The sequence below is a fragment of the Miscanthus floridulus genome, chromosome 2, assembly GCF_019320115.1.
Source record: "Miscanthus floridulus cultivar M001 chromosome 2, ASM1932011v1, whole genome shotgun sequence".
NCBI lineage: Eukaryota > Viridiplantae > Streptophyta > Magnoliopsida > Poales > Poaceae > Miscanthus > Miscanthus floridulus.
This window is the reverse complement of record NC_089581.1, coordinates 49,037,796-49,055,386: the sequence shown is the minus strand read 5'-3', so window position 1 is coordinate 49,055,386 and position 17,591 is coordinate 49,037,796. Positions and strand designations below refer to the sequence as shown.

At 42.9% G+C, this 17,591-nt stretch overlaps 1 protein-coding gene across 1 annotated transcript in view; it reads right to left on the bottom strand.

The window, feature by feature from the left end:
* Positions 1 to 16,011: 16,011 nt before the first annotated feature.
* LOC136523526 (protein virilizer homolog) overlaps positions 16,012 to 17,591 on the bottom strand; it is a 31,828-nt gene continuing 30,248 nt past the window's right edge. Inside the window, exons 27-29 of the mRNA XM_066517184.1 lie at positions 16,709 to 17,515; positions 16,548 to 16,619; positions 16,012 to 16,366 (exon numbers count right to left, since the gene is read on the bottom strand). Of these exons, the coding sequence (XP_066373281.1) occupies positions 16,346 to 16,366; positions 16,548 to 16,619; positions 16,709 to 17,515 (900 nt within the window). The 3' untranslated portion in view covers positions 16,012 to 16,345. The remainder of the gene's footprint in view (positions 16,367 to 16,547; positions 16,620 to 16,708; positions 17,516 to 17,591) is intronic.

Below are 17,591 nucleotides of genomic sequence, written 5' to 3'. Positions count from 1 at the left end.
CGTGCTCAACCATTCATTAGCTTGTAACGGTTCTTCTGCCTCACGAAAGATAGGAGGCTTTGTGTCCATGAAGTCCTTAAAGCTACTATACAGGTTTGGCTCGGGTCCCTAGCGGACATGCCGATCCTCACGGTTAGCCATATGGTGCATAGCCTCAGCTAGCATGCGCTGACTTTCCACGACTGTCTACATTAGCTCAGCTGGCGTGGGCGGTGGAGGAGGTGGTTGTTCCTCATCTCCCATGCTACGACCGCGATGAAGGTTATAAGCCATCTGCAAAAGGTATAGCCAATGAGCACTGACGATGTGGAAACTTTTGTAGATGAATTGTATAATTATGCCAAACTGATTCCATTGGAGAGAATGCATTTAAAATCAATAGAGGCACAATCATTCATCACAATCACACAACTCATCAAGCGCATCAATTGACACATAAATGCGATGAACTTAACCAACAACGAGATCCATAGACCGCGAAGATGGAATACATCAAAGGCTCATATACGTGGAGCATAATATGTTTGATAGGTTACATCCAAGCCATAGTGGTTCCAAACTTTCATTCGAAATAACAGAGGGTTCGATATTACATCCCAACGATTAACTTATTACAAAGATACTCGTTCATGCATGAGGATCAACAAAAGACTAGCTCTAGCACATTAGCTAAGTAGTAAGCTAAACTACGCATCATCCTCGGAGTCAGTGTCGAAGATCTCTCCTCCATCTTCATCACTAGCAGGCTCTAACTCCTCATCTTCCTCCTCATCAGGTGGAATGTCCTCAGGTCCATTGACCTTAATGCCATCATCACCTTCAGCCATGATGACACCAGAGCCCATCTCATCCTCATCATCAGGTGGCAGGAGAGGGTGAAGTTGATTGTGTAACAGGTGAACCTCCTCATGGAGATGGTCATTGTACTCTTCGGCAACTGCCACTTGCTGCTCTAGCTCCACCTGTCGTGCTCTCAACACATTCTCTTCGTGCCAGGCTTCATTCTGTTGGTTCATCACGTGAATCAACATACGTTCACAGTTGCAGTGAGCAACTGTCAACCTCTGAACCTCAAGGGTCTCTTGGTCCCGTTCCTGTGTTACTTGCTCCAAACGGTGTTGAGCCGCATTCCTCTCAGCAGTCACCCGGGCCAGCTCTGCCCTCAGCCTTTCTACCTCAGTAGGCTCAGGATGAGGCTCACGAGGAGCTAAACGGTAACAAGGTGCCCTACCTCCAGCAGACTTGTGAGCAGTGAGTTTCGTGCACGCCATCTGTAGCAAAAAGTTGCAACGTAAGGGGAGAATCATTTAAGGGATACAAAATTTAATTATTCAGGACAATCATATTTTAAAGGAGGGAGTAATGCAAGAAATGCCATGTATGCTTGAACATGATGCATGCATGATCCGTACATCCTCACAAACCTAGAAAAATTTAAAGGCTAGTGAAATATATGGTGGCATACATACGTTCTCTCGTATACGGTAGCTAGTCGATCTACAACGATACGTTGTTAGTGTACCTACAGAAAATTTCATTTCAGCCCAGTAATTTCCCAAAATGCATAAAAGTAAGCAGTAAACTAAATACTTTCATACATACATCCCCCGATGCATATACTCTAGTATCACAGCTACCCGTCAGAGATACCCACATTTAAGTACTCTCATAGATACATGATCGAACATGTAAGTATGCGAGCAACCACAACTACTCTCCCCTAGACCGATGGTTGGACGGTCATGCTCTTACAACTCCCACTTACCAGAGCGTAGAGGTATTTTGATCCATACATTACCACCCAAGCGGATGGCATCCATACAATAGCACGCCGTATGGACGATGAAACAGAAACAAGCAGGAACCCCCAAGTTAGTACTTTAATAAGCCACCTAAGAGTCCTTATTTGGGCATAAGGGATATGACCACTGGCAATACTTAGTATTTAATTTAGGATTTTCTGCAAATACTTTTGTTTTAAATACACAAATGACATGTTTAGTGTCGAATCTTGCTCTGATGCCAGCTGTAACAGAACCGACCAAATCATAAGAACGTAAGTATAAAAACAATCACCGAAGCGATCAAATTCCTGTACTTAAGCTCCCATAATCCCAGTAGTCCGGAAATCACGAAGGATTTCAACCAACTCTCGACATACAAACCAAGACCGTAGTGATTCAACACAACACATCATTCGTTACAACATTTCACAAGTAGCATTCGAATTACATCCATCAGAGTTCAAATAACATATTACAAACCAAGTTTGAGTGTGCGGAAGCAACATAGTTTAGTATAAAACATCATAGTTTTCAAATACATTGCCAAGTCTGAGTCGTGTCCCACAAAAGCATTATCAGGTACGAGAACTAGTAGAGACTACGCCCAATGGTCTAGTCTTCATCCCCAGCTAGGAGAAGGCAGTACTTGCAGCAACTAAAGTAGAACTGGTCATCTGCAATAGGTGGGAGATAAACCCTGAGTACGAGAAGGTACTCAGCTAGACTTACCCATCAAAAACCAGAAATAAAAGACACCAAGGATCATGCAAGGCTTTTCAGGTGGGCTAGCTTGACACAGTTGCATAAAAGAGCTTATGATTATAGTAACCAATTTAAACTTAGCATCAAGCTTATCATCATTTACCTGTCCACTAGATTAGCACCTGTACTAGAGCACTCACTTATTAGGAGCAAACAATATTAACCATAGCAGGTATAATAAGGCTGTCATCATCATATCATCATTTCCGAACCATTAGGTTATTTAGTGTATCTACTTTGGAGATAAGCCCGTCAAGTTCTCACTAACCGGGAGAGACGGCGACTCAAATCGAATTACAACTCAGCTGAGGGGGTATTCCTAACTCTCACCCTGGTATACTTAGCAAGGGTAGCCGTGGGTCACCTTTGGAACATCTTAGGAACCAAATTCGCGGGTTCGATCAGCGCCAGCACTCTCAGGGATTACCCTTCTGCCAGGACAATCAGGACTTTTAAATCACCTGCCCTTGGACTCAAACCTATGGCTCCCTTCTGAGGCGCACTTTATACTTATCGACTCCTGGCCTAAGGTGAGCTACTCGGCTTCGCGGTCGGTCTTCAGACATGGCCAACTAAGAGAGAGGCATGCATTCAACATGAACAGGAAAGGCTCCAAGATTCAGTCCTTAATCGACACAGACGGAGTCACTACAAACCGGCAAGCCTCTGTCCGGTCTTCATTTCAAATTAAGACTGATTCTTTTCCACGATAGCAAATATAGCCAACCGTGCCATATGTATCTTCCTATATCTCGTAGGTGACAAGAAATCACTTGACTTCTACCGTGTTAAAGCAGGGCTAAGCACTACATGAGCCTGAGCTACATAGGATTCAGGGTAACAATATCTGGACAAGGATCGGATAACCAATGCAGCAAATGTTTGCATCCAACACCTAAACTTAATGCAACAATATATGTATACATAACAATAATACTGTAACTGCATTTAGGAAATTAGGAGGCTTAATATGCTCTAGGGCTTGCCTTTCACAAAGTTGCAAGGACGGTGATCCGGGCACTCAACGGCGACCTCGTCTGGCACTTCTCCTGAAGGCTGCACCTCATGAACCTCCGGTGTCGGCTGCTGCTGCTTGCTCGGTTCCTCGAATTCCAGCAGTGTTACTCCCTCCGGTACACCTATTACATGCCGATGCACGAGATAAATATCATGGATGCATAAGAAATGATATGATGCTCATGATGAATGAATCACAGTAAATGTTTAACGAAAACATCACTGGACACCCGTTTACCGAGTAAAATAGCTCTATTCAAATCACTTTAAGCATGTATCTAACTTAACTTAAAGAACAAGATCAACTTACCTAACTTGCATAACCTAAGATAAAGATGCTCATCTTCAGTTAAAGGCCTAACACCTAGGAACATTACCACAAACTTAGAAATAGTAAAGGCGTACATAAATCAACATTTAAAGTTTTATATGCACACAAGTAGTCCCTTAATTCAATCACAACAAGAGTTCTACAAATCCAAATGACTTGCATGAGGACATTCTGGAAAGCTTATGAAATTCTCTACAAATCAATTGTAAACATCACAGCATGATTCTTACATTAACCAAATCGAATTCCAGTAAATCTAGAATCTGTCCAGAAATGACAGGGCTACTAACTTAATTATTTAATGATAATGCAAAAGCCTAATCTGACCAAACCAAGTTTACCAACTTGTTGCACATACCAGAGGAACACTAGAAAGTATAGTGCTAACTTCTAAATAAATTATTTAATATCCTTTTCAAATTTATTTAGTTAATTAGGTGATTAAAGCAATATATAGTAAATCTGTTCATAAAAATCTACAAAAATTACAGTAGCTATCTCATGCTTCACATAGACTACCATAAAAATTTAAAAGCCATTGGGCAAGCAGAACGTGTTGTACCCAAAATAACAGGTGGCATGTCTATTTCTAGCATAATTAGGAAACCCTAATGAAAAGTGTCAAGCAATAGATTTCACATTTTTCCTAGCATCATTCTAGCATAAGAATAGCACTCACCAATTTTTACCTCTACTGGATCTATAGAAAAATTATGAAAATTCACACAAGATCCACCCATGCAAACAAGATAATTTTCTATCTCCTACATATAGTGTCCAAAATATATGAAAATTTAACTACAAGCTATTAATGATATGAGCAGTACACCATAAAAATATCATGCCATTTGGAGCTACATAGAAAAAGATATAATTATCCCTATTTCCTTCATGAATAAAAGAAATAATTAGCAACTCCCTTTTTCATAACAGAACATGGCATAAATCATATTTTTAATATAAACTAGACAATATCATGAACTCAACAAAATTGGAACCATATCATTTGAAGCTACCAACTAGGAGATACATATTTTTGAATCTATACACAAATCTGTGAAAAGAATAAAACCAAAAATGAATTTGAAGCCTAACTCTACTGCTGGGCCGGCCCGGTCAGACTTGGCGGCCCACACAACACGCGCAAGCGAACGCCAGCGCGGCCTAGAATGGCGCAGCCCAGGTTGGCTCCCGCCTCAGCCGCGGCGACTAACGCGCGGGACCCACGCAACAGAGAGACAGGCAGGGGAGGAGAAGGAGACGGCGGCGCAGCTCGTCGACGGTGGCTCCTCCGGCGAGGTCAGCGGTGCTACGGCGGTCAACTCACTCGTGCACATCTATTGGTGCCCTCAATTGAAGCTAGTACTATGGCTACAGGGGTTGGCGACGAGCATGGTGGCGCATGGCCGCGGCATGGCCGGCTCTGGCGAGACTACGGCACTACGGCTCGAATGGGTGATTCTATGAGCTTCAGCAGCGCTCCTAGGACCTAGCGCAAGAAAGAGATAGGATAGGAAGGCCACAGTGGCGACTGGCCGCGTGGAGCAACAACGCCGGTGAGGTCAGCCATGGCGGCGGTGGAAGGAAGCTGCGATTTCGCCCTTACCACGGCGCAATAGGATCGACGGTGGGGTGGAGGAGGTAGAGGAGATCACTGCAAAGCTATAGACGAGCTAGGCAACACGTTTTCGCGGTGGCGAGCGCACACGGCGACGGCGATGCACGGTCGGAAACGGAGAAGCCGCTGCGGCTCGACGCTGCGCGCTGTGGAGGCGAGAGAGAGGCAATGGAGCGGTGAGCATGTTCGGGCAGGCGCTGGTCTTCTTCTGGAGCTCAGACGCGCGACGTGGAGGCTTTGGCAGTGCATGAGTGCCACGCGGCGAACAGCTTCTACGTCGGTCGGCCATGGCGACACTGACCATTTTCTGAAACGTTGCGATTCAGTGTTTGACGACTATGACTGACAGCGCCATTTCATCGTGTCAACATGGCTAATCCAATGACCCTTTACAAAAACTATGTACATGAAAATTGTAGGTCTACCATCCATCTACAATTTCTTTTCAAGGACCAACACCTAAATCATCGTGGATCCAAAGTTACATGAAGCCAAAGTGGGCTTGATGCAACTGAAAATGTAGCTATGACTTAGAATATTTTCTAAGTGTGAAATCAGCATGAAATACTAACTTGTGGGCCATGTTTGAGCATGTTCTTTCCATTTTTATGAAATGATCATAAAACAACTTTTGTTCCTTAATAAATTAGCTACAACTTTGGTAAAGAGTGCACAGCCATGCAAGGTCTCTAAGTTGGTCTTTTGAATCAGTCAAACAGTGACACTCCAAGGGTCAATTCAAGTCAAACCTCCACTTGAGGGCATTTTGGTCATTTTGATCTACATGAACAATGTCCCAACAAGTAACCTAAGTGTATTTAAGGTGTAATAGACCATAATCAACCACTTTACAAAATTGTTATACCAACTTCTAATGATCACATGTGATAAAGCAGCTAAAACAAGCAATTCACTCATATGTTTCAATTCTATGTTTCACATGTTTCATGACCTTGTTGTTATTTTATATTTGTCATATTACTACCCTGTTGCCATGTTTCAAGGTATGAGAAATTCATGTTGCATTCATATGTTGCACTACTACCATTCATAAGCAATCAAGTACGAAACAAACAGAATATGCGAATGTTGCATATGTATGTTTCAGTGACAATGGCATGATGACATAGATGATGCATATGTTTATGAAATGACATGCAATTTAGTGGAAGCCAAACACCTAGGGTGTTACAGCAACCTTGTGAGCTTAGCCAAAGCCCTCCCACTCATCTCCATCATTGATTCATCATCTTTGTGAGATTAGGAGAGAATCCAAGTGCATTGCTTGAGTGTTTGCATCTAGAGGCACTTGGTGTTCGTGTTTCGCTACGGGATTCGCTTGTTACTCTTGGTGGTTGTCACCACCTAGATGTCTTGGAGCAGCGAGGATCGTTGAGCGGAGGGTGGTGATTGTCTCCGGCTCCGATCGTGGTGATTGTGAGGGGTTCTTGACCTTTCCCCAGTGGAGAGCCAAAAGGTACTCTAGTGATTGCTCATGGCTTGTGTGATCCTCATCTTGTGTTGGTTGTGCAGCACCCTATTGAGGGTTTGGCATGTGAAACCAATTAGCACGTGAACCACCAAGTGAGTGAATCGCCACAACGAGGAGTAGCTTGCCGGCTAGCAAGTGAACCTCGGTAAAAAAATCATTGTGTTCATCATTTGATTCCAAGGTGATTGGTCTTCATTGGTATTCATTCTTGTGTTTGATTGGCTCCTTCCTCGACATGGTGGTATAAACAAATTGTTCACTCTCTTTACTTTACCGCAAACTAGTTGTCAAGCTCTTTAGTGTAGCTAGTTGTGAGAGCTTGTTAGTTTGGTTAGTGTGGCTCTTTAGTTAGCCTTTGAGAGCACATTAACTTAGTGTAGTGTCATAGCTTTTATGTGGATAGAAACTATATAAACTAGAATTGTGGTAGGTGGCTTGCTATTTTAGTAGGCTAGCGCAACACTTGCTTCGCCTCATAATTATCTAACTGGTTTGTTAAGTGTTGTTGTAGAAATTTTTAATAGGCTATTCACCCCCCTCTAGCCATTAGGACCTTTCACCATGTCAAACTTCTTGAGCATATCATGGGTGTACTACATTTGGCTAATGAAAGTTCCATCATTCACTTGCTTGATTTGAAATCCAAGGAAGAACTTCAATCCACCCACCATGGACATCTCAAATCTCTTTGTCATGATCCTACTAAATTCCTCACAAAAAGTATAATTAGTACTACCAAATATTATGTCATTGACATATATTTGGCACATAAATATATCTTTACCAACTTTGTGAGTGAAAAGGGTAGGGTCAGCTTTGCCTATTTCAAAGCCTTTTTATGCAAGAATTTCTTAAGGCATTCATACCATGCTCTCGGTGCTTGCTTAAGCCCATAGAGCGCATTTTGGAGTTTGTAGACGTGGTTAGGGAACTTATGATCTTCAAAGCCCGGTGGTTGCTCAACATAGACAAGTTTTTGAATAGGGCCATTGAGAAATGCACTCTTCACATCCATTTGATATAGCTTGAAGTTATGATGAGCGGCATAGGCTAGAAGCATTCAAATTGCTTCAATTCTTGCCACAGGTGCATATGTTTCTTCAAAGTCGAACCCCTCTACTTGAGTGAAATCTTGAGCAGCCAACCTTGCCTATTCCTTGTCACCACTCCATTCTCATCTTGCTTGTTGCGGAAGACCCACTTGGTACCAATGACATTGGTATTGGGTCATTCCACCAAAGTCCATACTTAGTTTCTTTCAAAGTTATTGAGCTCTTCTTGCATGGTCATCACTGAATCCGGGTCTCTAAGTGCTTGTTCTACCTAAAGAGGCTCCAAAGAGGAAACAAACGAGTAATATTGATAAAAGTTTGCTAAATGTGAACAAGTTGTTACCCCTTTTCGAAGACTCCTAAGGATGTTATCAATGGGATGATCATATTGTATTGTTTGCCTTAGCCTTGGATGCTCAATGGCCTCTTGTTCATCTTCTGTATCTTCATCATCATCTTGCTCAAATATGGGTTGTAGGTTTTGTCCATGAGCTAGAGTCAAATCAGCTGTTGCTGACTATGTAGGTGCGGCACTGCCATGCTTTGGAGTTGCAGCAGGTGTTTGCTATAGTGTAGCATCAGGTACGTCAGCAAAAATTGGTGCAGCAGCAACTTGAGGAACCACCACTTCAGTGACTTCGTCTTCTTATGGTCTAATATCACCAATAGCCAATTGTTTGATTGCTTCACATGGTGGATCCTCCTTTCCTACAACACTTGAATCAACTTGCTCCACTTGAGAGCTGTTAGATTCATCAAATGTCACATTTACCGCAATCTCAACTCTCCTAGAGGTTTTGTTGAAGACATGGTAGGCATGCTCATTTGATCCATAACCAAGAAGAAAACCTTCATCAACTTTAGATGCAAACTTAGAGATTTTGGGTTTCTTGTTAAGTATGAAACACTTGCACCCAAATACTCTAAAGTAAGACACCTTAGGTTCGTTACCGGTTAGAAGCTCATATGAAGTTTTCTTCAACTTCTTGTGTAGGTAGAGGCGGTTGATGGCATGACAAGCGGTGTTGACGGTGTCACACCAAAAGATGTCTGGCGTCTTGTACTCATCTAGCATTGTCCTTGCCATGTCAATTAGTGTATGGTTCGTCCTCTCTACTACACCATTTTGTTGAGGGGTGTATGGAGTTGAAAACTCATGCTTGATGCCCTCTTCATCAAGAAACTCCTCAACTTGGGTGTTCTTGAATTCGGTCCCATTATCGCTTCTCATTTTCTTGATGGGGAGATCGAACTCCTTTTGAGCTCTTTTAACAAAAGTCTTCACCTTGTCTCTAACTTGACACTTATCAAACAAGAAAAATACCCAAGTGAAACGGGAATAATCATCAACAATAACAAGACCATATTTGTTACCCCCAATACTTAGGTAGGTGACCGGTCCAAAGAGATCCATGTATATGAGCTCCAATGGTTGCATCATGGTCATGATGCTCTTTGGTGGGTGAGGTACGCCAACTTGCTTTCCGACTTGGCAAGCGCTACATATCCTATCTTTCTCAAAGTGAATATTTGTTAGCCCAAGGATGTGTTCGTCCTTTTGAAGTTTGGCCAAGTTCCTCATCCCAACATGGGCTAGTCGGCGATGCTAAAACCACCCCATGCTAGATTTTGCCACTAAACAAGTCTCAAGATTAGCTTTACTCTTGTTGAAATCAAAAGCTTGTTCTTTAAATGACCCATAAAGACAATAGAGGAATCCTCTCTTCTAAAGACTTCCACACCCTTATTCGTAAAGAGACAATTGAAGCCCATCTCGCATAATTGAGAGACGGACAATAAATTATAACCTAACGAATCAACATGTAAAACATTTGTAATTGAATGCTCAAGGGTTATAGCAACTTTACCGAGACCAATCACATCCCCCTTAGAGTTGTCTCCAAATAGAATATTTTCATTTGAGTCCATCATCGGGGAATATGATGAGAACATACTCCTTTCTCTGGTCATATGATTTGTACATCCAATATCAAGCACCCAACTTGATCCACCGGAGGAGTATGCCTACAAAACAAGTTTAGTTGCTAGATTTAGGTCCCCAATTTGACTTGGGGCCTTGCATGTTAGTCACAAGAATCTTAGGAATACAAATAGAAGTATTCCTATATATGTTGGTTTCCTTTCCAACATATTTTGCAACCAATTTCCCACTGCTATTGTCTCTCAAAACAAAGCATGATGTCAAGCTTTGTCGAGGTGCATAAGTCTTTGGTTGATAGGCATACTTATTCTTGGTGGCCCACACTAGTTCCTTAGGCTTCTGGAAAAACCTTTTTCTCCTAGTACACCTTCTTCTTGGGATTAATTTGATCAGGAACAGAATTGGTAGCCTTCCCATTTTTGTAGGGCGCGGCACTGCCGCCCTTTACTGTGACACTGCCACTGTGCGGCACTGCTGCTCGAGGACGCTGCATTGTCGCGGTCTATGTAGGCTGATTTGTACCAATTTTGCCCTTCCTCTCAAACTGCACACACTCATAGCCATTCACTATCCTTCTTCTATTTGTCTTGGCTCCTTTTGTGTGTCCAAGCCCATGTTTGATTGAGAGATGCCTTCCTTGCTTGAATTGTGACCCTTTTGATTCATCAACCTTCTTGTCATTGGATTGGGTCACACTTATCCACCCTTTTCCAATGACTTCATTGAGCCTAGCAATCTCCTTTCTCATAGCTTCCATGTTTGCAAGGTTAGTGGAATAAGCATTCAAATCAAGATTAAAACATTTTCCACAACCTTGACTAGTGGAGGGAGTAGAGGTTTCCTTTGCCTTAGTGAGATGTGAGTTGCTATCCCAAAGAATGCTATATTGCATCTCAAGTTCTTTGTACTTTTCATCTAAGTCATAATACTTTTTCTCGAGGGCTTTATTTGCTTTCTTTGTGATAGCATGGTCCTCTTGCTCTTTGGTCAAAGCCTTGCGCAAGGATTCCATCTCACTTCTCTCTAATGCAAGAGCTTCTTTGCTAGCAATGTAGAGATCCTCTTGTTGGATAAGAGTCTCTTCTCTAGATTCTAGCTCGGCTTGGACACTCTATAGATCCTCCATTAGCTTAGTGATGAATAATTTGGTTTTTCCATACAAATTTTTAGTTATCATGTTTATTTCTTCATCACTAGATTCATCGTCACTAGAGCTATCACTAATATCACTACTAGAGATATCACTAGGAGGTGGAGGAGATTTGGCCTTTGATTTGGATTTTACCTTCTCACCCTTTGCCATGAGACAAATATAAGGAGAGTAGTAGTCATCATCGGACATGTCGTTGAAGAGCCTTGGTGTAGGGGATGACTTGTGAATAGCAAGTTGCAACCTTCTCATCCTCTTCACTTGTGCTTTCTTTAGTTGAGTCCCATTCATACCCAATGTGAGCCTCTTCCATGTACTTCTTGCTCTTTCTATGGTCGGCCTTCTCCTCTTTCTTATCCTTCTTGTATTTATTGTCCTTGATCTCATATGGATACTTGGCAATGAAGTGATCGTCTTCCACAATTGTAGCAAGTCCTCTTTTTCTTGTTTGGGGAGCTTCTCTTCACTACCTTGTAGCCTTGCTTCTTTAGCCCCATGTGATACCTCTTCATAAAGAGAGCAACATCATCAACTTTCTCATATTGATCATCATCTTTTTCACTTTCACTTGAAGATGATGTGGTCTCTACTCTTTCTTGAACTTGCTTGCTTGCTTTGGGCTTGCTAGTTGAAGCTTGTTGGTTGATCTTGGATTTGCTAGTAGAGCCTTGCTTGCTTGATTTGTTGGCCTTAAGAGCTACATCCTTGTTGATCTTGATGCCTTCTAACTTTGTTTGCAATTCTCCAAGCTTCTTCCTCTCATTTGCTTCTTCTCTTTGCATGTCAAAGGTCAAGATCCTCCCAAGTACATCATTTGGTGTGAAGTACTCAAACTTCTTTTTGTCTCTAATTAGAGTTACTATGGTCTCATTTCTTGGTGAATAAGCTTCCATCATAATCTTGACAACTTTGTGATCATCTAGCTCATCATAACCATAGCCTCTAATCTTGTCCACCATGGTCATTAACCTATCAAACATCTCTTGTGGCCCTTCTCCATCCAAGATAACAAATTGGTTGAGCTTGGACATCAACAAATCAATTCTTGCCTTTCTCACTTTGTCAACTCCTTCATGTGCAAGATGCAAAGTATCCCAAATTTGCTTGGCAACATCCACACCAATCACTCTATTGTACTCATCACCATCCAAGGCACTAAGTAGCACACTAGTAGCTTGACCGTTGAGGTGGATGATTCTCATTTCTTCCATGGTTGGATTCTTGGGATCAACTGGTGGCTCAAATCCATTACAAACAACCTCCCAAATGCTAGGATGAAGACCTATAAGATAGGCTCTCATCAAGTGCTTCCACTTGGCAAAGTTAGTCCCATCGAAATGAGGTAACTTGCCCATGGGCACATTGATGAAAGACTTGCGGTCATGGTTAGTCAAAGACATAGAAGAATAGTTAAAGGATACGGCAGCATATTTGTTGTCGTCATTCTTCTTGCCCTTTCCTTTCTTGTCCTTCTTGCTATGCACTTAGTAGGACTCATCATCATCACCATCTTCGGAGCTACTAGATAGCTCACTTGAAGATGCATTGGAGGCTTTTGCTTCTTGTTTCTTCTTCTTTCTTGCTTCTCTTCTTTTTCTTCTAGCTTCTCTCTTGAGTCTTCTTTCTTCTTTTCTTGCTTTCTTCTCTTCTAATCGTTGTTGCTCCTTCTTCTTCTCTCTTGCTTCTCTTTTCTCTTTTCTAGCTGCCCTTCTTCTTCTTTCTTTCTTCTTCATTTTGAGTTTTTTCGACATCGGTTGCCTCTAGCTAGGGGAGCGTGGAGTTGCTCGCTGTAGAGGCGCTAAGCTCACTGCTATCGGTGTCATGCAGCCCAACGTCCTCTGGGTCGACGTTGATGGGCTTCACAACACCGAATCCTCCCCTGGGCTCCATACCTCACACGGTGAAGCGCACATGAGGTAACCTCACTTTGATACCACTTGTAGGATCTCTGGTATGCCTAGAGGGGGGTAAATAGGCCTGTAAAAATTCAACTCAAACCGAAGTCAAATTCACCCGCGGCACTGCCGCACCTACAGAAGATATTAGTTCACAGTTTAAAATCTACCCAACAAGATTTAGATTGGGTAAATTTCTTAGCTTCCTGTAGGGTAGAAGATCACAGATCGACAGCTGAAAGTGGTGGGAACACCACACACAAGTAGATCGGCCTCAATCCTAGAAATCACCTCAACAACAACAAGAACACAAGTGTAGCAACACAAGCACAAGATGACACAAGGATTTATCCCATGGTTCAGCTCGCCACCGAGGCTTGCCTAAGTCCACGTTGTTGAGGTATACCACTAAGGCTTAGGAATTTGCAATCCTACCTCATTCTCAAGTCAAGAGAGTGAACTCTTGAGATGAGGGGTGATTTTACTTGCTATAAGAGATGGTTACAAACCTCTCGAGACTGCCACACAAGTTGGCAAGCTCCACGGGTGATGCTCTAGCCGGCTAGGAGCTAATCTCCAAGAGTAACAAACACAACCACCGACTAAAACGTAAACCAAGTGCACTTTAGAGTTTAGGAATCAATAGAGTTGTTCTCTAATCGAGTTTTGAACCCTAATCCTTCAAGGATTGATGGGGAAATCAATGGATTTACTTGGAGGCTTGAGGTCAACAATGGAGTGAGAGAGAGAGCTCCTGCTCTGTTTTGGGCGTGCTGAAGTTTAGAAGAGGAGAGCGGGTTCCCGTTGGGAAGGAAGAGGAAAGGTATATATACCCCCAGCCCTCAACGATCACTTAAATCATAGATAGCCGTTGGCGAGGAAAGAAAAAGGTATATATACCCTAGCCCTCAACAGACACCGCACCCAAGGGGTCAGGCAAGACGAAGCCTGCAGCCTCAAGGTCGAGCGAGACAGAGCCCATGGCCTAGAGGTCGAGCGAGACGGAGCCCGCAACTTTGGGGTCGGGCGAGACGGAGCTCGCACCATGCAAGACAGCAAGGGTAATAGTGAAGTGTAGACTGTCTTGGCTATGAATCTAAGGATGCTTGTGGTTGTTTGAGCACTTGGTAGCACATATTAGCTTAAGCATTGTGTCCCTCTTTATAGTACGGCTTTTCCTATACTCAAATTCAAAGATATAAAAGAATCTTAAACCTCTTTTGAGTTTGAAACCATCTATATTTGTAATTGGGGGCTCCTCCGTTTCGTGTAGCATTCTCGAATATAAATTTCCTGCTTGTCATCTCGATAAATCTCATTAGTTCTCTAATTATGTGGTCATTATCACCAAAACCCACAATTAAGGCTTGATTGCACTTTCACTCTATAGTACGGCCTGTAATGATGTCTGGGCTACCCTCTGGTTTGCAGCGAAGGTTGCCACCAACCTATCTCTTTCCTATTGTGTGCTCTGTAGTTGAGCTTGTAGTTGTTGAAGCACCTGCTCGGGGGTGGGGTCTGAGACTGGCTGATCTTCGCCTGCCGGAGGCTGATCTTTGACCGCGGGCTCTTCTTCAACTTGGTCTTCTGGGACGCTAGCGTAAGCGCTACGAATGCTACGCCTAGGTCGTCCCCTCATCAAGGGCTCCACGAGAGTTCTAGCGGAGGCTGCTCTCTTTCTTGCCATCGTGCGTTTTGCTCAGCCAACACGCGATGGGCACCAATGTTGGAAAGAGGGATTTCCAACATGTGGGATAAGGAAGGACTAACGGAGGCTTTCGCCTGACCGAGTGCCCTGGGCGAAGGCGTGAAAGATGAAAAGTGGGCCCAAGCCTGATTAGGGTTTCATAAATGTATTCAACCACCTCCCTTTGTACAGAGTTTGAGTCTCCTTTTATAGGGCACTGCTTACTAAAGCTACTCTTTACAATTCTACCCCTTGTCGGTTACAATACATCCTCGGAATATTCCTATACTAATACAAACCGCTATGGGTAGTTTGGGTGCCTTCTTCTTCAACCGTCTTTGCTTGATGGGCCGCTACCGTGAGTGCGTTTGTGGCCCATGGCCCGGCAACGCCGCCCTACGGGAAGTCCCTCAGCTCCTAGAACCTTCGCTCGGACCTTCGCGCCAACTCCTATAGCCTCCGCAGGTATCGCCTGAGCCTTCACCTTCGGCTGCATCCGAGCGCCTTCACCGCAGTTTCCGGACCTTCGCTCAGGGCGTCTGACTAGGCGGAGGTTCTATCCTTCTTTCCCTACACAATGCTCACAGAACATGGTTAATCGTTAGTTCTTAGCGCCACTGCGATCCTTGAGCCTCTGTGACTCATAACCGTGTCCCAACAGAGCTTTTAGTTCTTAGGACCATAACCCGCCCTCTATTAGACATATCGGATTGAATTAGATGAGTCTTTCACATGATAGTCCGTAGTACACCTGATTAAATCATTGATGATTAATCCACATGTCATTCAATTATGGTTCATAAACTATTTATTGGCGTTGAATTGAATAGACAATGGACTGTGCATGGAAACAGACCATTGCGTAAAAACTGTTTCTCTATATTAATTTTTATTTTTCATACAGAAAACTCTTGCAGTTCAAAATAGGAACGGATGCGTAGGATTGCTGATGATTTGCATCCGAATCCAAACCCTTGGAGGGCATTCATTTTGAGCATTAAAGCAACCAAATACACGAGCATGTAACAGTATATTCAAAACTCTATATGTAGTTTGCGTCATAAACCATTTCAGACTAAGGCCCTGCTTAGATCCCTTCAGCTTTTAAGAATCTGGTTTTTAAAAACTGGGATCGAAACAGGCTAGTTTTTGTCCAGTTTCTTGTATCAGCTTTTACCAGTTTCTTGTGACCCTATGAGCAAAAAATGAAGCCAGATTCTTAAAAACTAGGGATCCAAACACTCCGACCAGTTTTTACTCAGAATCCAGATTTTAGAAACTAAAGGCGAAAAATGGTTTTTAAGAATCTGAAACTCATCCAAACAGGCCCTAAGTCATTTTTTTTCTGTCGCTGCACACGTCACACGATCTAACCACTAAAGGTAAACTTAAAACAATAAATTAGATACGCACCAATATTACAAATATTCACATTACATAGAACAAAGTTACAGATAATGTACATAGGAATACATTTCGGTGACTAGCAATAGCAAGCCAGCAGTTGATTTCATCTAGCTACAGCCATAGCCGAAAACGGAACACCGCCATACTCTAGGAACCTACCAATAGACCCAGCATCATATTTCACTCACAATAGCACCCAGAGTGGCGGCTACAACTGGCCGATGCGATCCTGTTAGCAATGCAAGAAAAGAAAATCTCAAATCAACAGGCATCACAGTTTGAGAATAAACGGTACACATACAATCAGTCCGATCCTCTGGGTGCCCAAATGCAGGTGTAATAAAACTCAGCATAATGAAGCTTCCAGAGGGTCGAAAATTAGAAGTGACTACTTCAACACAAGACTTTACCTGGAGCATTTGCATAAGTTTTGGATTTTGCTCTAAAAGCTGGCAGAGCTTCTCACGATCACTAAGTAGACTCTGCAAGAAATAAAAGTTATGACTATTAGTCTCCTTGGCATTAAGTTCATCCCAAAATGTAGTTTCATAAAAATAAATTTAAATGTTACCTGAATGGCTTCTGGAGATGAAAAGAACTGGTTTAAGTTGATCCCTGAGTCTTGCTGCTGTTGTGAGAAACTATCAGCTTGCATACCCTGGTTCTGAAGCTGTGATTGTTCACCAACTTGCCTCAGTGTTTGCCCAGATTCCTGCTGGCTTTGATGATACAATTGTAGTTGAGGAATGGGTAGCTGGTTAGGAAACTGCAATGGAACTTGTGGCAAGATAGCACTCTGGGGATATGGCAGCTGCTGATCTTGGTGTGGTAATTGGAGAGCACCAAGTTGTTGTAGTGTCTGAGAAGGATGTGGCTGCTGTGGTGGTGGTGGGGGTGGAGGTGGCCGTGGTTGTACTGAGGAGACAGAAGGCTGAGGGTTAGAAATATTTTGTGGAAGACCAGATGAAAATTGAACTTGTTGAAGAGGCATTCCAAAAAACGGAGTAGGCATTGAAGGCCTGCCCATCAGAAATTGTGGTGCAAATGATGGCAACAGATTCGATGTGATCATGCTGCCAGATGCGGAGTTCATGGCTAAATTTGAATCACTAATAATAGAAGCAGTTGGAGAAGACTGGACAACACTCCCTTGGTTATACAGCGTTGCTGGAGAGCTAGAGCTCATCGTAGCATGTTGAGTAGCAACAGCTGAATAAGGTGTATGGGGTGGCATCGGCCGAGCAGATAAACCTGAGCTGAAGGTCTCCAGAGGGATCCTATTTACTGGAAATGTGTTCCATAGAAGCTTGGCCTCTGCATTGGGTAAATCATTCGCTGATGAACCGCCAACGCCTGCAAGCATATATTGAGTTTGACCCTACAAAAGCAAGTTCACATTTCAAAAGCTGAATTATAACAGATAAAAACAGAAAAGAAGCTGCATAAAGCTTTCC